Raw genomic sequence first — 22349 nt, forward strand, 5'->3', positions numbered from 1 at the left:
GAGCAAGTGAAGTTTGACAATACAAAAAAAAACCCCCACAAGCAATGCATATATACTGTTACAGAGAAAACCCTAGAGTATATGTCATAGTTTTTCTAGTCTGTACAAATAGAATAATAAGAGAATAATATATTCCATGCGTACAAAATGTAGCTTATATGCATGACTGCTTCTTGGCCTTGTGCGAGAGGAGAAGCGGTACCTTCCAAGAATGCCGAGGCATTGGGCTTGTCTTTCTGGCAGGTAATGGGATGAGGGTCCTAGGCCTGTCAGGTGGGGCAAAACCCCGGGAAGGCTGATCTAAGGGCAGTGAGACTCAGCAGAGCTTAGGGAGAGGGAATGTTGAGATGAGAGAAGGAAAGAAGGGAATTTACTTGAAAGAAAGGAGCAAGCCAGAACTTGAAAGTTGAGCAAAGGGGAATTGGACCCCCAAAGAAAACTTCAGAAGGAACAGCCAGGAGATGCAAAAACACATATGAATGTCCAAGTCTGAAACAAGAAATCCCCCCAGACCATCCTTGGCGTTTCTTTTCCTACTTGAAGGGGGTGGCAAGCTGTCTGCAGTGTAGTGGCTTCATGAGTACTGCCATGCAAGGGGCCCTGCCCAGCAAGTGTCCTTGTGTCCATGCGAACCAGGTAGTGCCGGTCTAAACTTCTCTATCTCCTCCTGCTCTGGTCCCAGGTTAATAATTGTTTCCTCCTGTTTAAGATTTGAGAGTGCCCTTCTATACTGCCATCTTCTTCCTCAATCATTTGTGAGAGTAAATAATGAGCAACCTAAGTAACCAGAGCAATAAAAGTGATGTATGAGTTTGGCAGTGGGTTTTGCCGTCCCTCAACAAACTCAGCCCAGACACACAACAAAGTGTTTACATTACAGCAGTGGAAAAAGTGGTGAAGAGTCGACTGTAATTCTAACAACAGTTTTCTTTTAGACAGGAGTACAGGTCAAATTTCATGTTATACTAGCTCCTCATACTCTGCGTGGTTTACTGTTTGTCAAACCTTCCATGGCCCAATTCATTCCACGTAGGTTTCTGGTTTAGCGTTTCCTTAAATTTTTCTGCCTGAAAATACTTTTCCCCCTTCATCAAAGCCCAGCCATTGAGGCTGAGTGGATCATTAAAAAATCTGGATCAGGAGAAGAGTACCGCTGGCATGGAATAGTGAGGATATTTGTGATTGCAGATTTATGGCATCTGTAGCAATTGATACTAGTTTAAAAGTATCTTAAAGTGATTTCTTACAAAAAATAAGAAGTCTAAACAGGTTTCTGTAGTTGCCAAAATATATATAGGGTTTGGGGGTAGCTTTGTTTTTAAAATTTCACTGCAGTAGCAAAAGTTTAGCAGGTCACCCCCAGATTTTCTCTTCTTTGAAGGCACAGGTCCTTTTAACGGTACTTCAGTGTTGACAGATGCCTTATGACAGTCCTCCTGCCATCCAGTGACATTCCCGGCCCCCTCGCCCCAACAGTCCTGCGGGTGCTGAAGGTTGTAACTATGTGCAAAACCATCTCAAAGCTGCCTCAGGATCTCAGATAACTGGCAGGGAATTTACTTGACTGCTCTTGAGGATGACTTATAGCTTTGATGTGCTCGTCTGTCTTGGTGGTACGGCATTCTACCTCCGCTGAATACTCTTCACCCAGAAGTAACCTGCACTAAAGGCTCGTATTCGTATGTCTGGTTTGTACTGGAGAAGATTCTTGTGTCCCACATCTATCTCAGATGACAGCCGTGCAGGAGTTGTCCGGTATTTTTAAGGATGTAAAGGACAATTTGCAGGCTGGACTTGCAACTTCCAAGTGAGGTTTCAGTGCCTGGATGCTCTAGAGGAGAGAAGCATGAATTTGTGGGTAGAGCAGTTGCTTGGAGTCTTGCAGCATACCCTTTTTCCAGAGTGGATATTTTAGGCTAAGCTTTTCTTCTTAAGGGATTTCCACAAATCAACCTCTCCGGACACACAAGCTGCCCTAAAACGCCACTTCAGCGGTACAGACTCCACTGGGCCTTATGAGTTCTGACGAGAACAGTACCACGCTCTATTTCAGTCTTTTATGATTGAAACCCGAGAACTGTTTTTGCTTAAAGATTAAAAGTACCTTGCTGCCGTTGCACAGTTAACATGTAATAAATAACAACCAGCATTTTACGTTGTGAGAACACCACAGCTATCTGGAAGACTGGGCGGTTTCTCTTGCAATTGCACTCCTCCCTACTTCCCTGATGGGAGCTGTAGGTTCCGTATGCCGCTTTTGCTTGCTGTCGTGAGCCGTGGTTGGAGCAGGGCAGGGGAGGGCAGCACGCAGCGGGGCTGCCTCTCTCGGGAGTGGGACATAACGCTTGCGATTCTGCCTCAGAAGAAGCTGGGTTAGGAGGTCGGGGAGGAGAAAGGGAAGCGTTGGCAGGAGTGGTATTGAAGGTGTTAACCTCGTGCCTTTCTGCGCTTTGCTTTCTGCTGTATATAGAGTCTTCTGAAGTTTCAGGAGTTGTAGCTCTGTTCTGCTTACTGAAGGCTTTTTCTTTTTCCCTTTCTTTTTTAAACAAATTGTCTAACTTGTCTAATTGCAGTGAGTTCCAAGCTGGAGCTTCCTCTTAGTGTAAGCTGCGCATGAATAAAACCGAACTTGCTGCTTAAAAAGAGCAAAGGGGACTTTTGTTATGTAAGTGTAACACCAGGCAGTGGCTCAGCAAAGACAAAATCCCTGAAACTTTTAATTTAGTGGGTTAATTAATAAGTCATGCTGTTAATTGTCTTTTTTTTAATAGTTTAAAAAAACCACTGAGATAGATACATATCTGGAAACTTTAGAGAGGACACAGTAGAGCCTCGGAGCTGTGCCTTTGTCACAAATTGTCTTGGCATCTTTTTTTTTCCTAGGAGAAGCTCTAATGAAAGACAGTTTGCCTTTCCTTATTTATCCAAAACCCAAGCCCTTTTAGAGGAAGCAGATATAAGAAAGACTCCAGTAAGATGAATCCTAGATAGATAAAACAGTATCACGTACGAGTGAGACCACAACAGCTTCTTCCAGTTGGGCCAGAAAGATGTGAAAAGGAGGACAGGGGTATGATTTTGATTTACGTTTAGGAAGGTTCTTGATTAATCTAGCAAAAGTGTTGCCTGACTGGGCCAGTATAAGAGTAAGTAAGTGTGTTGTGGTGCTATTTTTTTTTTTGTTCTTTCTCTCCAGATTACAGTGGAGATCAGTTCTCCAGTTTCAGCTGTAGAGTATTCCCAAACAATAGCTGTTTTGAAGATGGCTTCTCTGGATTATTTTCTGAAAGTGCCCTGTGTAACTCTTTAAGTGTTCCCTGCCGTTAATTCTTTGGAGACAATGTGTAAACTATCAGAATTTGCTGCTGCCTAAAGACATATCTAGAAACAATGACACAAAACGGAACAAACGCACCATGGGGGGAGCTTCAGCTTTTTGTAGAAGCGTGACTCGAGTCTCCATGCCAATTCTTTGTTTGCTTGTAGATGAACCTCTGAATAAAATTTGTCAATGCTATATAAAAACAAAAAAAGTCAGGAAGCAAAGAACATCTCTGTGTGAGCCCATTCAATGGTATTTTTTGGAAAGTGCCATGTGTTGGGAGATAAAAATCAGGATCACCCGGGTAGACAAATTTCCTGCGTTAGAACCGCGCGGGTTATTCTCCTTCTTGTCCCACCTTGTATGTTGAAAGCCCAACAGATGCATAACACCTAGCGGGAGTTCTTAGCAATTTGTGGGATTTTTTTGTCCATAACGTTAATCGATTTTTGTTGTTTTAACAGGAAGCCAAGCCATTATCAGACCACTTGACCACTAACGTTTTACTTTTTCACTCACAGAATGTGAACGGTATAAAGTACCATGCCAAGAACGGCCACAGAACGCAAATCCGCGTACGCAAACCATTCAAATGTCGCTGTGGAAAGAGTTACAAGACAGCTCAGGGCCTGCGGCACCACACAATCAATTTCCATCCCCCCGTGTCTGCTGAGATTATCAGGAAGATGCAGCAATAACATGCTGGTCACAAATGTGCCAAGAAATCCTCACCAGCAGTTGCTGATTTTGAGAACAGCCACCTTTTTCAGGGGAAGCATTCAGCAACCCTTTAAAAAAATTAAATGCATGCTTTAAAATTTTCTGTAATTTTGGAATGATGTATCTTTGTAGAGTTAATGATTTTGTACATTTGCACATGTAATCATCATACCCATTTTCATTACTTTGAGATAAGGTGCTATAAAAAGCTATAGGTTCTTCAGAACATTTTTCTCCAAACCAGAAAAAAAACTCGGGGGGGGGCGTTGCGTATTTAGTTGTACTGAAGTGTTGAATAGGAGTGAGGGGAGGAGAGCTTGGCACTGACATCCTTTCAAGATTGTAACGTGATGAAGACTGTCAATGCATCTGTCCATGTGTGTGCAAAACCAAAACAATACCACCCTCGTCCAACTCTAGTTAACATGCCTTACATAATGGAGTTATCAGTGGAGTAGCAAGTCTTTTAGGTAATGGAAATATAAATAAGAAAGAATGTTTAACATAATATGCTAAAAATATTTTCATACTTAAATAACATACGTAAAAAGGTGTGCTTGCTGTATTTTATATTATCTTGCAAATCTTTTTTTTTTTTTTTTCCCCCTCTGGAAACGCTGAAAATCTTGCCGTTCGAACTAGTAAACAATCACTTTAGTGTTAGAAATTACTACTTTTTTTTTTTTTTTTCTTTTGTACAAGATGTCATATTATGTTCATGCCCATCAAACTTTTGAGGACCAATATCCCAGTCCAACTAAATATTTACCCCTGAACTATCTGTTAGAAAGACACTCGGAAATACTTAAGTGCAAATTTATGTGTGTGTGAGAAACAATTATCTTCATCTCAGATGAAGTTTTAAAGCACTTTGTAGTTCTCTATTGCCAACAGATTTAATGTTTTATGTGTTGCCAATTCTTGCAGCTACTGCACAAGCACGTGCCTGTGGTTGCAAATAAAAATGAAAAATTCTACGCATGGTTTAAGGAGGTCCATTATTTGTGCTAAGGGAGTTTCTAATGCCTCTCCCTCACGTTCATTGTATTTTGAGATTTTCTTTGTGCGTTTTTTTTTGCTTCTCATGGTAGGTCACTGCATTCCATTTGGAAGCGTCTGTTTAGCTTCACAATTAATTTTCTTGAAATATGACATATGAGCCTTAGCGAAGATTAAGTGCTTCTTGCAGCAGGTGGTCAGAGAGTGACTGAAAACAAAAGCCAAGATGAGCGCGCTCCCTGTCTGGACCATACCTGAACGCGCGTTGCTCGCCGCCCTGCCTTGCGCGCCCTTCTCTCACAAGTGCTATTGCTGGAGCTGCGGAGGTGGGCACCCCAGCCCAGAAACGCGTCTGACACCGGGAGGGTTAGGGAGGAACTCGCTGTGTCAAACACAGCGATCGCCTTTGCTTAGTTCCTGTTCTTTTAAGTGCAAAAGAAAGCTCAAATAATGAGCTTTCTCTTTATTTTTTCCCCAAAGCTTTAAAGGAAAACTTTGTAAGGATGACAATTACCTATTCTCCAGCAGAGTAAAAGCCTCATTAAAACACTTGGGCGTCAGTAAGCGTTTAGAACACCCCAATTGAAATAAACCATCCCTTTTTCAAATCCTAGCGAGGCGGCAGTGGCTGTGGCGTACAGCGCTGTCCGCCGGCTTTAAAGGATGATCCAGACGTGAGAGTTTGGTGCACGCCGGGCCCCGGCGGCCGCTTCCCACCCTCCGCAGGTTTGGCACCAGGCTTGGGCTCTGCTCCTTGTGCAAGAAACCACAGGCTGGGTAAGTTCGGTCAACAGCTAAACAGGCGTAAAGCGTCATTGTCGCATGTAAATCCCTTTCAACTATGAAAACGAAATTCCAGTTTCTATTTACCTATTCATTGTGACAGTATTATTAAACAGGTAAAGATGGGACTATTTTGTTATACTGTGTATAGTGAATGTATTGTACTGTGTCTGTGAAAAGTGTGCTTTAAATTATATTTTCATATGTTTTGTTGGGGACAAAGTACTTTAAGTTTGAAAGTGACAGAGGTTTGTTTTAGAACTGAAGGCAACTTAAAGAATTCCTGTCAAGAAAGCTGCTTATAAATGTAAATCAAATCACATTTAAAATAAACTGCCTCTGGCCTAAAAAAGACTGCTCTTTACTCATTACCAACCTAAAGAGTTCCGTTCTCTGGCTGTATATCTAGTCTTTTATTTGTATATTTTACTTTGGTGTCATCAAACTCTGTATTCAATAAACACCTGAAGCAAGTTAAGCGCTACACCATTAATGCACAACAGCACACAGAATGCTACAGCCTGGAGGGGGAAAAAAAAAAAAAAAAAAAAAAGATTATTTTAATTTCATCACTCGAAAGGCTTTCAGCTTTCACGGGCCGTTTCCTTCCAGCATCACACCAGGGCTCAGGCTACCAGGTAAAGTTTGTGTTGATGCTACAGGAGCCCCTTTTATCGGTAGGCCAGGGGTTAGTTACCCTTCAGAGGGTTTTCCGAAATGAAGTGGCTATCACTACGACAGGAGAAATCAGTAACACTTTAATTCAGCGAGGCTGTGGCAGAGGTATTTGGCTTCTGTCCTGTACCTGCAAAGGCACTGGTAGGTTGTTTTAAGCAGCTGTGGCCAGGGCGGCTGTTTACCAGGGGAGCGTTTGAAGTCGTTCCCTGTGTACACAGGCATCGAGGGCCGTCCCTGCTTCGGCACGAGCGGGTTTTGAGGCCGTCCTGCCTGCGTGGGGTACCAACCTCTCAGGCCTCAGTCTTTAACAATATGATAACCAGCAATATTTCGGGTTTATAGCCCGTCCTGTTAGTTAGCCCGTCCTGTGCTGTTAGTTAAGAAAAACAATTGACAAAATAGTCTTTCAGTACTTCCATGCCTCACCTCAGACCATCTCTTGACATGAAGCTCACAGTTAAAAAATAATCTCAGACTTAAAATGGAACACGGGGACCGATGTAGTGGCTGCTACCAAGACACCGCAATTCATCTCTGTCACCCAGCCATTAACAAACGCCACGGCGAGCAGGATATTGCACGAGAGAGAACCGCGGAGGACAGGAGCTGCTCCAAACCCTGATCCCCGAGTCCCTCGCTCAAACAAAGCATAAATAGATGTGAGCAAGTCTCTCTGTCGTACAAAGCCGAAACATCATCTGCTGTAACTATGTGGAGCCCGACCTCTGTTTTATTTCGAAATGAGCGGCAGGAAAAAAAGGACCACTGGCTCCAGGAATAATTTTGCTTTTAATGTAACAAGACTACTGTACAACAAGTGGAAAGCAAATTTACTTAATACAGTTAAAGTAAATATAAAATGTTTAGATATACACACAGGTTTTTACTTACTGGAAAGAAATTACATAAAGTTAAAATGCAGAAGGTTTTAAAAGCCCTAAGCCAAAAGGAACACAATTCACGGTTGTGAAAATATAACAATATTTCCTACTGAACGCAACTGCAACATAATGGCAATGACTTTTTTTTTTTTTTTTAAAACAATTACTTGTAGGCATTGAAGCACAGCAGTTTCTTTCAACTCAAAAATACTGCCTTAAGGTATAACGTACTTCATTTAACAGCGTCCCTTAAGGCAAACAGTCTATACGTAAAACTGAAGTATTCGCCATTCCTTTTGTTGCAAGCATGTAATCTCACAGTACATGCACCTACGCTTCAGAGATGTGCTAGAAAACTATAGATTTCCATAGGGTGAGTAATGTAACTCTCTGATTTAGCCGTCACTCAAAGAACAACTACACAGCTTTGCTAGGAGAATCATCCGTTTGTTACGCTTTTAATCATGCCTCAGTTATCACTGTCAACAGAAACCCGAGGTGTTTTGGTGGCGTTTTTATGTAGCCAAAGAGCATCGCGAAGCTGGTCTCGTTTTCTCTTGAGGCTACGTCGTTCCCGTGTCCTTACAAATGCCGCTAAGTAGGGGAATAAATAGCTACGTACACAACAAGGTGGGGTTTCGTGGGGGTTTTTTTAGTATAACGTTAGGCAGAGAGAGAAGGTAACCCAACAGCAGCTTACAGCCACGATTTATCACGGCTCCCCTTAGAGCGGATGAGCTTTTAATCAGAAGTTTGCACCGTTACAGAAAAGCTGCATTGGTTTTGTTCCGTAGGTGGACTACTCAAAGTTGTGGGGCTTGAAGCTACACTGCAAAACAAAGTATTTAATCAAAATTTAAGACGTTCTGATCAAAGTGCGTCTGAACGTGCCTCTCAAACCCTTGCTGATCGTAGTCGGGCGGGAACTGCTCGCTGCACATGGGGCACACCTTCCAGTGACTCTCAACATGTTCCTCAAACTTGCTCTGGTCATAGTTGGGTGGAAACATCACATCGCAAAGGGGGCATTTCTTGTGCACATCGAAACTTCGTGGGGGGGTGGAGAGAGAGAAAAGGAAACAGTTTACATAACTGTTACTGCGTTATCTGTTATGGCAAAAGAAAATACGAAAGTAGGATCCTGTTGCCCCCGACGTTAAGAGCTTTACTACAGACTTAAATTTGAGCAGACTTTGCATCTAAGCAAGTATCACGCAGGTGATTTAAACGTCTTTGCCGAAAGTGCTCAATACACTTCAAGGAGTTTTACACAGCAATTCCAACATAACCTGGCATTTGAAAAGCGACATAATTTTGACATAATTCCAGTTACCGCTGAATACAAATCTATTGAAGGTCTTAATGGCCAAGCAGTTTCATGGGAAACCACTCTCTCTGCTCATAAATGCTTGCTCTTAGCAAACCTAACACTTTATAAAAGCTCCAAACTTAGGTTCACAATTAGGCTGGAAAGGGAGGGGAAGAAACAAAACTTATTCATTCATTTACTGAAGAAATTGTCCACGTTCCGTCAAAATAAGGTATAACGCTAGGAGTCTACCCAGTCTAACAGCATATTCTGACAGTCAGCTGTAAACCAAACATTCACTGAAAACGCTTCATAATTTTTCGTCTCCACCCTCGAGCAAGAAAGTCCGGTCACACAGAAACCTCCTGCCATTACAGAGCAATAAAAGGTAACATTTACCTGGAATCGAAGCAGAAACCTGTTCCACGTTCATGCAAGAGAAGACTTGGCGGATCAGGAGCAGAAGGTACGGTGTTGTCATCATCCTAATAAAAAAAAGAGGAAATATTTTAAATCATACCCACTAGAAACAGCTTTTATTCTTTCCCCTCCAAATACATTTTTGTTATCAAGCATAAACGTGGATTAAATTTACCTTTTGTTTTATCATCTCTGCAGCATAAGTTTTACTTCAGCGTACAAAAGGGAGATGTGGTTAGCCAACGCGAGAAGCTAAACCCAGACTGCCTTCTGGCCGCGTACCTAGAGCAGAAATCCGTGCTAGGATTTCAGTACTGCTCGGACGCTTCTGCTCCGGCAGGAACGAAGGAAGCGCGGGTCGCCTCGCTGTTCGTGCCGGGCGGCTCGCTCGCCACAGAAAAACCCGCGTTAAACTGAACGCGGGGCATCGCGCTACAAAGCGGAACAGCATTTTATCGCGAGCTAAGACTCAAAAATCAATTCTAGACGACAGAATGTCGAGGTAGACTTGAAAAATCTGTCAATTTAAATTTCAGCAAGGGGAAAAAAGGAAAAAAAAAAGGCATTGATTTCGATTCACAGGCTTGCCTCCCACGGGCCAGCTCTGAGCGCCCTGCCCGCGCAGCTCGCGCCAGCCAAGCGCCTCGCAGGTGTCAGGCTGCCGTCGGGCTCATCTGTGAGCTGCCCCGGTGGGCTGCGTCCCCCCACCAGCTCCCTCCGTCCCGCTCTGCCTTCCCGGCCGCTAACAGCGCATAAACCCGCCGCAGGCCCTGAGGAAGAGGAGGAGGAGGAGGAGGAGGGCCCTGCTGACAGCCAGGCAGGTTTGCCGCAGAGCTCCCAGCGCGTTCGGGGCAGGCCGGCCGCCGGGGAACGCGCTGCTCCTCGCAAAAGAAGAAAGAAATCTGCCTGCAGTGGGCAGCTCTCAAGCAGAAAAATTCAGAGCACCGACAGTGACTGGGTTCTGAGAGGTCCCTTCTGACAAGCAAGGGGTCAGAGCTCTCACGTTTTGCAGGCGTTTGCGTTGGTTTTTTTTATTCTGTGATGACATTACTACGATTTAAGATTTAAATAAGCGCAGTGATGTAAGCAAACCCAATTAGGGGAAGAAAACGGCACAAAAGGAAAACAAGAAAGCGGAAGAAAATCAGAACCGTGTTTGTAAACCCGCTCTTTACGCAGTACAAAACTATTCATTATACAGCATCTTGGTTCTATTCTGCCATTAGATAACGCAGCGCAAAACCAGCTCATTTCAAGGTGGGACGACAGGAAGATTTTTGAAACTCCAACTCCTAGTTCATTTTCCTTTTCATCTCAAAGACACCTTACGTGCAAGAGTTATGAATTATCTAGCAGATCTTCAAAACCAGATGTGCAAGGGAGCACATACAACAGCATACCTGCTCTGTGTTTTACACATATTTACATTTATAGGTATATTCAAACGTATTTCATCTTTAGGCTAACACACGTCGTCCTTCTGAGGAGTTCACGGAAACAGGGCAGGATGGGAAGATTCCCTCAATATTTTTCTCCTCCTGACAACAGCTGTTTAGTTTCAACCATTTAACATTTCCATTAAGCAGCTAGTGGGGCTTGCTGTGACAGCTGCTAGCAACAGACATAGTTTCCCGTCTAACCTGCTTGCTTTGCACCTGCAGTAAAAAGGGCACGTGGGTTTTAAAATATTATTTGTTCCTTTTGTCGCGAAAGAGGTAGGATATATGTATTCAAGAAGAAAAACTATTTGAAGTACTCTTCTGCTACAATGCTACAGCTTATATAGTGCCAAAAAGGTGACAAATTTGCTGAATACCAGACTGCAAGCAGAGCAGGACTTATCTGAGAAAATGAATGCGCATCTTCCTTCAAGAAAAATAGTTCCACTACAAACACAGGCCTAATTAACATTTAAATCCTTTAGAAAATACCTCCTTATAATTCTTTACTGTTTGTCACTCAGGTACTTCTTGAACACAGGGCATTTTTGTCACAGCACTTATTAATGCTTGGTTACAAACGCCAAGGCGGACGAGGTACTTCTCTGGTGAGGAGAGGAGTCTTCAGCCTCCAGTTCCTTAAGTAAGCTTAGTTTCAGACAGATTAGCAGACCCAGTGACAAATGCATAGGTTATTCATTATATTAAGGGTTAATTTTAGTTGAATAAGGATATCAATACTAAATTATCAACTTGGTATATAAGGGCCTTAAGCAAAATTACATGGCTGACACAATACATGGGTCTCTTTTTCCATTCAAAACTATTAATGCATTCAACAAAACCCAACTTTTAGAAAGGGTCTTCACACCGAGCTGAAAGAAAGGGCTAACCGGAATGCCCACCTGCCACGGAACACCGAACTCCTCCTTCCCGGAGTAACCCATCTTCCATGCACATGGTAGAATGCCACAGAAATTTTAAATTTCCCCGTCAGAAAAGGAAACCTCTCAGTCTTTGTGCACGCATTACAAAAAGATGAAAATGTACCGAGTGGCAAATGAAATATGTTCATATAACACATTGTTCAACTAGAATGGATCTTACCAGTGCCCTCCATCCATTTCTATTAGCTGCGTCAGCAGAAGGAGCCTGCTTCAGCACCACCTTCCCCACGTGCGTATTTCTGCTCTACTACCACAGTCCAGGCGAAACTAAAGATTTTAATTAGAATCAACAAAATGCAAACTGATTTATACGACGGCTTGCCATTTTAAACATTTATTTGAAAAAATCAGCACTGCCTGTCCACCTTATAGAAAGCTTTAAAAACCCCCACCCAACCTATTAATCTATTAGTTTGGTTTGGGTGGGTTTTTCACATTATTTACACCAGTTATTTTAGTTATTTGTTCAATATTTTGCCCCCCCCCCCCCACCTTTTTTTTTAAAAAGGCATTTGGGTTACTGCTAATCACTTGCTAAGATAAAATTCTTTACAGCTTTTGTCCTTCCTTTCAGCTTCTGGCAAGCGTGATACCCTACCACGTACAAATGTAACATTCCTCCTCGTTCCTTCTTGAATAACTGATTTGAAGAAGAGTATCCTGCCTTCCTCCACGGGGGCACACACGCACTGTCCCGCATCGCTGCCTCGTAGGCACTAGTTTCGACAAAAGGCAAGCCCAAGTTATTAACAGTTTTAAAAAAAAAAAGGCTTTTCTGACGTCAAAGTAACATTATGTTTGGTACGCCCTAAGGATATAGCTTTCTCATGACCCAGTTCAATTAACTGTCATCCTTATAGTAGCTTCTGACCTGTGCGCCATACAAGAATGACAGTACGAAATACGTATTGATACTATGCTGTTCAGGTACGGAAAGTCTGTCTCTTCAGTGTACTTGTGCTCTTGGCCAAGTATAAGAAGAAAGATCGATTCTTAACCTTTTGTTATGCTTAACCCAAACAAGAAGAACGCAAATCTATATTGAGCATACCTCAAAGCGCGTATTAGAGAGATTACTGTATAATTAAAGAATGGTCAAAGAGTGAGAAAGAGAACTTCATCTTGGTCTGAGAGTATTTCACCAGTAACGATGAGAACTCCATCTCAGTCTGAGAGTGTTTCACAGCTATTCCAATTACAAGTGACACTAAACAGTATACCATCACCAATAACTAAAAATTCTCATGCACTGCCCCGAGCTAACTTGGAACTTCTGGAAAACACAGAAAACGTCCCATAGTATTGGACTCCGACAGCTGCCTATTTCTGTCATTTCAGATGGACAGAACTCCTAAAGCGTGCCCTGTAAAACAGAGCGCTATACGAAGGCAGGACAGATCTTACTCACGTCAGTTCACAATCACTTAGTGCCCGGTTTCTTCCAGCTAGTATAACCAATGACACATTCTTTCTTCTTATAAATGACGTTACATGTGCTTCTCAACCTGACATTTAAAAACCGGTCACTCCCCCACGGTAAAACAAACCATTGCCTAAAGGCTCAAAAGCTGAAATGAGGCGGCTGGCTGAAGCTGCTGTACAGAGTCTGACAATAACTGCTGGGAGGCCAGGCCTGAATGGCTCCGCCTACGCTGTATTTTAAGCGTAGGCATCGGCTTACTCTCAAGACCCCACAGCTGAGTCATCCAAGTTATCTGGACGGAAGCCCAAACTCCGTATTTTGAGAAAGGGACAGTTTAATCCGCCCTTTGCGCAGACCCAGAGCCAGCTTTCTTGCGCTCCAGACTGACGGCCCGGGTCACCGCTGCACATGTGTGGTCCAAGCCCTCTAGAGTGCCCTGCAGTGACGTAGCACAGCCGGTGCGCTGCCTCAGGTCCTTACCAAGAGTCTTGGTTATGTAGCGTAACAAGTGCCAGGCCTTCTGAAGTCAGGAGTCTGGATATCTAGGTTAACAAATTATAAAGGATGCCTTTAACATCATGACTTAACTAATATCACTGGACTGTAACTCTGACTCTTTAAAACTGCCACAATGAGTTCCACAGATTATAGCAATCATAAAGATAAATATAGTATCACACAATAAAGCACGGTAAAAAAGAAAGGGGTTGCCACTAGAAAAAGGGAAAGCCAGACATTAACTGTCAGAAGTAAGCGCAACTCACCTCGTTTTACCAAAACAAACCAATTTTGTCTCAAGTACTGCTTTTGTGATTCACCTGCAATCAGTTCCAAGACGGCCGAACAGAAATGAGAAACAAAGCCACGTGACACTGTACAAAACCCACAGACTTGAACAATCCCCGTCTCCGATTTCTACAGATCACTTTAACGTGCAACAGTAAGCGAAGCGATACCCAACTTCGGCTTTAAACAACAAATGAACAGCCACACCACTAACGTATAGCGCGAGTACGCTGGAAAGAAGAGCACATACATTTTCTTTCTGTGATTCAGCTCTGCTGTGGGAGTGAGAGCAAACAAACTCTTTTAGGTCTCTCTACCTCTCTGCAAGCAGTCTGGTCTCCCAAGAGGTCCCTGGATACCAACTGCTCCTTTTATGTCTATCCAATACAAAAAGCCAGGAATTGGCTGCCAGGGTAAGCTCAGGCTAATAAAGTGTAGTGGGTTTTTTCGCTAGAAGGCAGGCCATTTTGGATTCATCTCAAAAAATATCCTGACCTGGTTGTCAGTTGCCAAAAGTTACGCCCCCCACCCCCCACAAACGCACTGTGACTAACAACATTGTTTAAGAGTCTCCGGATAGTTATTCTGGGCTTACTGCCAACTGTAATCGGGACTACGTTTCTAAAACTCACCCTTTAGCATTAAAAATCTATGTATGTTTTGTTTATGGATCTCTCCCATACCTACCTGCTTCTAGAAATTATTTGCTCCAAATGGTCACATTTTGGTCAATTATGGAAGCATGAGCAAATGGAAAGTTAGCGCTGAGCAGATGACAGCAGGAACTTATGACAGCAGGAACTTAATGGCAAGTCAACTATTCTACATAAAATCACCACTGTGTGCGTGCTCATCTGGCACGATTAACACAGACCAGCTTATCCCTCTCAGAAATCACGGTTTAATTGGCCTAAGTGTTCCAAAAGCCAAAGCTATGAAGAATTCCAGAAAGTTTTCAAGTCATACAAAACTGATGGTTTTTCTTGTCAACCGAATACATGGAAGAGCCCATTCCCAAGGAACAAAGCTTCGGGAGAAACAAAATCGGAACACAATAGCAACGTGAAACCAAAATTCCGATGCGTTTGCAGATGTATCCTTACTTGGTCTTCAACTCAGAGTAAATGAAGACAGTGAAGGCAGCGTAAGTTTCAGTACAGCAGGAGAGTCACCATCACCTGATCTCATACTGCTACTCAAGATAATGGCCAGTAACAAAATGTCTTCACCTTGAAAGGGAAGCCTACGACACTTGGGGTAAGAGCAAACAGCGTTCTCCTTAGGAATGGGGAAACTAAGTTCAGGTCACATTAGGAGCAAATGCCTCAGCAGAAGGATCAGCTCAATCATGAGCTTGAGAACTTTGTAACTTACCAGTAGGAAAAACAAAGTGACTTTGTAGAGGGTTACAAAGATAGCAGCTGTACTCCACAGAACTGAAGATCAAATCGTTAGTTGCAGGTACAGAAGCATCCCCAGGAAAATAATTCATGCATGACTTCAGCATGAAAATAATTCACTTAAAGTGAGCTTAGGGCATCTGTGATGCCTTTCCTTCTATGAATGGGAATGGTACACACCCTAGCACCCATCCAGTACTAGGCAGCTATGGAAAAATCCTGCCTCACTAGGCCAAATGTGCTCTGAGGGAGAGTACAGAACATCGGACACTGGAAACAGAAAGAAGCAGTGAGTGAACGGAGTCCAAGCTGGCACCCTTCTTGCCCATCATCAACCAAAAGGATAGTTACGATCTTGTGCCATACCTCTACTCTATTACTATAATTGAAAGGCTCCTGTTTCCTCCTTGGGATAAGTAGAAAGATCAACCAAGGCTGCCTCCCTGAGATTTCCAAGAGATCTATTGCTAAAAAGTACAGACGATGGCAGCCACATTAGCTCAAACGGCTGACAGTTTTTCTTCATTGGGAAGGGAAATGGAGAAGAACCTTTCTGTTGATGTAGAAAACTATGGTTGATCCATGACAATTTACAATTTACAATTCTAATGACACAGAATAGAAACATGATCTTTTTCATATATTGCAGACAAGGTACCATGAGTTAGATCTTTTTCAGGTCAAGACAAGAAGCATATAAATGGGTCATTACCCAGGAACACCACATTCCTTTAGGCAAAAGTAAACTCAGCACTTCAAACAAGTCTGTTACAAGACTGATGAAGAAAAAGGTTGCATAAAAAACACACAAAACAAATAAAAAACAAAAAAATCTTATGAAGACTTTTCAAAAATAAGGAGACACATGGGATTCCTGTCCAGAAGGTTTGCATCAATTCAGACAGGTCCAAAATATTTCACGGAAGAGGACAATTTCAGTTCAAGTAAAAGAATCAAGTTTTACCACCAAAAAGAGAGCTAAGGAGTCCTGAATTTCTCTGGGTTTGTCTTGCATTCCCCCTAAGACTTCTCCCCCTGCATCATCTCATGTCCTCTTCCTCTTCAGTTGGATTACTGACCAGATTGTAGCCATATTCAGGCTGATAAGCCAGCTGTCGGCTGCCTAGTAGAACAAGAATTCATTAAGGTCTCTCTCTTCTCCCAAGCAATTGTCAAAAAACCTGTAGGAAGTCAGTATCTATCGCCTCTACCACATGTCAAACATGGCTGAAGTCAGCAGAAGAAAGCAAAAACAATATCCAGAAAGAACTAAAAAACTGGGGGCAAGACGACAAAATAAAAATTGGAACAAACTGGAAGAGAATTCTGTTTTGAGCAAATGCCAGAGTAGAGACGAACAGAAAACAGGTACTCCACTTACATCAATTCACAGCCCAAATAATGCTGTATCAGTTGTTTAAGTGCTGGAAGGGTCCAATGAAGGCAAAGGCTTTAAAACTCGAGGACTATCAGCATGTGGAGTGGAAACGTGCAAATGGACAAATGCACAAAGACGAATTCTAGATCCCTTCCCTGGTGCTAAGGAAGACACGTCGCAGTTGGAAATACAGTACTTCAACATTTACAATCAAAGAAGGTCAAGGTAATAACAGTTGCAGACATGTCGTCTGTAGCTTTGAAGCAATTCTACCTAATTCCCTGTCCAGAAGGCACTTCTGGGAGAAGCATTCAAGTTTTCTTCTCTGTCATCCAGATTGTTTACGAAGTTACTCAACTGCACAGAATGTAAACAGCAACTACAGCAGGTGAGTTTGACTCGCTAGTCCCCCTCACAATTTGCTGACCTATTTCTTAGGCTAGATGAATATCCTAAAGGAAAGGGGGTCCCATTTCTGGCCTTCATTCTCTAGAAGCAAGTCGCAAACCTTTTCGCACATGTGCATGCACACGCTTCCCTACTCTCACCTTATAGACTGGAAAAAGCCTATTTTAGTCATATCTGAAAAGTCTGTTTACAGTTGTGCGTATACAACCTCTACTTCATTCTCCTATGTATCGTGACATTGGCTCAGGGCCTCAAAGATCTGTCATCTTCAAGAAATAATGTAGACATGTTCATCATCATAGGTAAACCACCACCAAAACAGCCATGAAGTGGTGGAAATGACTACAACGCCCTCAAGTTCTTAAACTAATATAACATGTAGTAATAGGAATGTGGAGAAGAAGATGACAGAAGTCCCTACAATGGTAAGATTTTAAACAAAGCAGCAAGACTACCAACCCTTTTCTTCTGGGAGGGAATCCTCCTCCAACAAAAGGCTCTGCATCTTACTGGTTTAAAAATGCACAGAATTACATCTTAAACAGCTTATTTTAAAAACCAGTACAACAAATGGTAATGTCTCCATACTTATTTTATATTTGCTGTTTCTTCTGCACAATAACAGGCTCTCCTTTCTAATGAATTACCTACATATAGGGAAGTTTCGCCTGGTTATTTCTTTAAACACTGCATTAGAACTCTTATCTTCGGCATATTACTAAGTCTCTCTAGAAAGATTCTTGCAACTACTCATTTCCATGTACAGTTGTACAATACACATACAGCCTATTCTTGGGAGGAGCAAACAACTGATTCTTATTTGAAAGTAAAAAATAAAGATATAAATGATTTGATTTAAAGGCACCTTTTCTCAAGTTGAACTTTATTTAAGCCTGCTATATTCCATCTCATTACAAAAATCCAAGCCGTGTCAGCAAATGAGCACAAGACTCTAGCACTGTTTCTCTTGGGTTTGCAAGAGGGCAAAGCACATAGATCAGAAAGAACACCCTGCTAATTAAACTGAAGCAGATGACTAAAGAAGAGAAGAGCTTGTCATATGTAATATCTACGTCAAGAATGATCAGATTAAATATGCAAAATGTGAAGTAAAGGTGGGCAACAGCATTAAGCTCACGTTCTAGATCTCGAACAGGCTGCAAAAGTTCTGACAGCTTCTCTAATTATTCACAGTAATGGACATCGGGGGCAAAAGGTAGGAGGGAGAAATACATTTTTCTCCATTATAGGTGCTGAGCACCAGGGCTAAAATCATGCCTGTCTGAACACTGATCAGTTTCTGCAAAGGTTAATAGCAATTAAATGTGGCAAACTAGACTAAATGAGAAACAGGTCATGATACCACTGTACTTGCAAAGAGCACAATACTTTGCAGAAAGGTATTTCTTGTTTAATATTTCTGACGGTGCAAGAGTACTTAGAATAAGAAAGAGTAATAAGTCTGTTCCTGTTCAAATGAAGACATACGGTCCAGTTTATCACAGAAGCCAATTTACTAAAACCATTTTTTTATACCAGAACATGCAAGTTAACTGTATTAAAGAGAAAAGCTAACTAGTTCCCACTTAAGGCCTACAAAGCCCAAAAAAAAGAAATAAGTGAGAATCTGTCACTTTCAGTTTAATCAGCTTTAGGTAACAGTCACCTAGCTCTTCCAAATACATGTCTAACAGCAAAAAACGTTCAAAATGGAAATTAATAAATGCAGATTTGCAGAAGACAGAACAAAAGATTAATACATTAGAATGAAGTACCTAATACGATGCAAATTTTCATTCAGCATTTAACTGAAAATACTGGTATCAGAATCCTTTAAATTTTTATTTGTTCTGTTAAAATTTAGTTCCTACATACAAATTATAAAATGAGTAAGACGTGGCTACAATTTGAGCCCTCATTCTACCGCAAAGGAGAGAGAAGTCAGAATGAGTTGAGATTACTTGGATTTTTCTACTTCAGTATTTAAAAAGATTAAGAAGCTACTGTCCCAATACCAAAACAAGCTGTCAGTAACTCAAGAGCCTGGGGGAACAATTATGTTATCATCAATTGATGTGCAGAGTTTTCTCCTTCAAAGCAAGCGAAATTCACCTCACATTGTTCGGGGAAAAGAAAAATCAATTCCGGATTTCCATAACCGTAAGTCAGCCTTATCAGATGCTGAAAAACCTATGTGCAACTGTTGATTACTCATTAGTGAACATATCAAGGAAAAAAAATAATAAAAAAGGTAACTTGCGTTGCTATCCTCAGGATCTTCTAAACCGTCAGGCCGACTAAGATTGCGTGAAGGCTGACTACACACTACATCATCCTCCAGCTCCCAAAAGGAAGTTCTAACAGGTGGTCTTTGGATCTCATCAGGATTAAAAGCGCCATCTGCTCCATCTGAAGAAAAATTAATTAGAGCATCTTTGTTCAGTAGAGTTTGTATTTTGAGATTACAGATGTGCTACCTTACATTTAAAAAATCAAGACTTAAACACATTTTCGGCTTAGATAATATAAGACAATAGAAGAAAAATCACCTTTTTCAAAAGGTGTTTCTTTAAAACTTTGTTTACATTATTGATTCTCATCAGTAAAATAAGGCACTTTATTAAATTCTCATCAATCGATAAAGGCTCTGTACACCAGTATAAAGATTGCTGGCACTTAACCTGCATTAAATGAGCCATTGCTTTTGAAACAGTGAGAGAGAAATTATATTGGGGGGGTGGGATGGAATGTACTTGCCTCTTCTTTCCTGAATTGCATAAGGATTTCCATATTGCAATACTGGTAGTCTGCTTGGCACTGCTGGAAGCGGTCCATTTTCCTCTGAATATGGGTTGCGAAAATGTAATGTCTGTTGGGAAATCTGTCCTTCCATCACCCTTCCAGCTTGATTTCCTCGTGTCCTGCCAAGTTCCTAAATAATGCAAAGTTTAAAATGCATTTAACCTATAGAGTCCTAGCAAAGTTTGAATTTTTTATGAAATATTTAGATTTGTTTCCAAAAATACATCTGCTAACCTTCCCACTGTCTTTTCATCTTGCTGTAGTGCCAAATATACCACACATAGCAAAAGCAGTCAATGAAGAAAACACAAAGAAGATATTTTAAAGAAACTTTTTCTCGTTTTGTCATCAGTTAATTCAAATTACAAAACAGAACTGCCACGTTTTTCAAGAAATATCTGCATCCTTTTTAAAATGAAGAAACATCAGTTAAACAGGTAAAGAAAGGGTGGATTAACAATAACAAGTAAAGAGAATGTGCAGTGAGAAAACTTTTTAAAAGTTACAATTAAAAATAAAATAATTCTTTTTTTCGTATCATACCATACCATTCAAGAATGCACCGTTTTAGTATGTGAAGTACAAGTATGTACATACTTGACGTAATTCCTTGTGAATTCATGAGTGGCAGATACTTTAAGAACTACTGAGTACATTGCACTGGATCCTTTCGGATATCTAACAGCAGAACACTGACCTACGTGAAGTGTAACTTAACATTAGCTAAGCTGAGCTCACGGCTGTCACTTTCAGTAGGAAATGAAAAATGTTAGAACAAACTTTTGCTCAACGTCCTTCACATCCACACACACACACAGGGAAAGAAACCAGCACAGAGAATTTAGAAGCAGTCTCATGTGTTTTCTACAATATAACTTGTTTAAAGTGACCCTTTCTTGCACGCACAGTCCTGTGTGCACATTAAGCTCTGTACGTTATTTGCAGATGTGTTAGATGTAGCTGTGTTTAAAACTGGAAGAGAATTACTTTGTTCAAATGCAGAGATCCTATCAAACCTATTCACCTAAACCTACACCTACAGAAGCAAAGATCGATTAGTTTTCCTTGTTCCCAGTTCCTTTAAAAATCAATTTTTAAATATGTAATGAAATAGGTTAAACCGGTTGGAACACTTCTGTCCTTGTTTGTGATTCTGCTTGGTGACCATGTTCCACTTGTAATTATCAGGGGGATTTTTTAGTTGTTATTATTACGTCAAAATATTTCTATCACCATTATACCAAGCATAGCCAAAAACTCCCTTGTCCTAATCACTGGAAACACAGCTGGAATCTGTGCATGTTTCTCCTTTTTGTGAACAGAAAGAAAAAGGAACGTTTGTTTCAATTAACATACAGTATTATCTGCAATGTTGAGAAGTGGTTTGTGGCTAGTTAACGACTTGAAGATACGAGAACACTTTCAAGCTGTACCGTAAGCAGACTTAACAATCCAGTTGGTACCTTTTTGTCCTTACATTCAAAAAAGACAGACTGTACTCTATAAAAAAAAAAAATTACAATCTAAATGTAAATCAAAGGGAGAGGGGAAAAAAAGAGAACAATAAAGTAATGAGACAGGTCAACATGTTAAGCAGTGGTTTCTACATCAATAGCACGAAGTCGTCAGCTTCTTAGTAGGCACGAGGGAAAGGCTAGTTTGCAAGAGCACCCTGAAGAAAATACTGTTATTCAGTGGAAATCTCTCTCCAAACCATAACAAAACAGCATGGAAAAAAGCACACAAGTATGCACATTCGAAACTCTAACAGGAAAATGATGAAGCATGGTCTCACAGATCAATTCATGATATTTGAACAGGGAAGGAAAGAGGACGGAGAACGGTAGGTCAGGAAGAATCTGGAAAGGATCCTGAAAGCGTAACAAGTAACTCCCGATAAATGCAGCGGAGGCTGACAGGCAGAACAATGGGCTAGGAAAATGCTGTGTACCCTACCACGCTTTCTGAATGAAAACAAGCGAGACAAGGTTTCTCCCGTCAAGGCCAGAATGGGCTACAGCAAGCAGGACAATTCTATCGGAACCCCAAGACTTCTAACTTGATGGACAGCAGGAGGAGACCACCTTACAGATACTTTACATCAACAGGATTTAGGTAAACACTGGGATAACAAAAAATTTTAAAAGGGTCAGATTGAAGCCAATTTGCTCTATCATTCTGGACTGTATCCGAGGTATGGTGGTCACGCCACTAGCAATCATGCAAAGGCCCTTGAATATATATGTAAACTCAGCACTACCTACGAGACTGATTAATTCTCTATTTTTTATTCAGACAATTGATTCTAGGAAGGAAAACTATTACCCAAGGTTGGTATTTTCTATTTATATTACCAAACAGAAATCGGTGCTATTTTTCACAAAGGTAATCCAGACTAGGTTACTTATTTCAAATAATATTTATACTACAAGCATCATATGGAACAAAACTGCACTTGTACTACTGTCTAATTACAAATCAGTGGAATTTAAATCCATGAGAAACTGTATTTTCATACACGGATTCCAAATTATTACACTGCCTGTGAAAAATCATTCGCCCTCTAAGAACTTAATGAGCAAAGTTCTAGTTCATCCTTCTTCCTCCTTCTTTATATCCTCACCTACTTTATATATACGCATAATTACACTTCA

General features: G+C 41.3%; 2 protein-coding genes across 8 annotated transcripts in view; one reads left to right on the forward strand and one right to left on the reverse strand.

Annotated features, from left to right (window-relative positions):
- The window catches only part of JAZF1 (JAZF zinc finger 1), a 200628-nt gene extending 193092 nt beyond the window's left edge, over positions 1 to 7536 (forward strand). For both annotated transcript variants that reach the window (XM_087772454.1, XM_087772459.1), the window contains exon 5: positions 3844 to 7536. In XM_087772454.1, the coding sequence (XP_087628580.1) occupies positions 3844 to 4020 (177 nt within the window). In that variant the 3' untranslated portion in view covers positions 4021 to 7536. The remainder of the gene's footprint in view (positions 1 to 3843) is intronic.
- TAX1BP1 (Tax1 binding protein 1) overlaps positions 7273 to 22349 on the reverse strand; it is a 67490-nt gene continuing 52413 nt past the window's right edge. For 5 of the 6 annotated variants that reach the window (XM_087772426.1, XM_087772441.1, XM_009466483.2 and 2 more), the window contains 4 exons: positions 19651 to 19825; positions 19154 to 19302; positions 9092 to 9177; positions 7273 to 8430 (listed from right to left, as the gene is read on the reverse strand). In XM_087772426.1, the coding sequence (XP_087628552.1) occupies positions 8229 to 8430; positions 9092 to 9177; positions 19154 to 19302; positions 19651 to 19825 (612 nt within the window). In that variant the 3' untranslated portion in view covers positions 7273 to 8228. Of the gene's footprint in view, positions 8491 to 9091; positions 9178 to 19153; positions 19303 to 19650; positions 19826 to 22349 lie in introns of all 6 variants that reach the window. The other variant, XM_087772434.1, reaches the window with a different exon arrangement.

The sequence above is a fragment of the Nipponia nippon genome, unplaced genomic scaffold (assembly GCF_047370975.1).
Source record: "Nipponia nippon isolate SJK-2023a ecotype South Korea unplaced genomic scaffold, ASM4737097v1 scaffold_1, whole genome shotgun sequence".
Classification (NCBI taxonomy): domain Eukaryota; kingdom Metazoa; phylum Chordata; class Aves; order Pelecaniformes; family Threskiornithidae; genus Nipponia; species Nipponia nippon.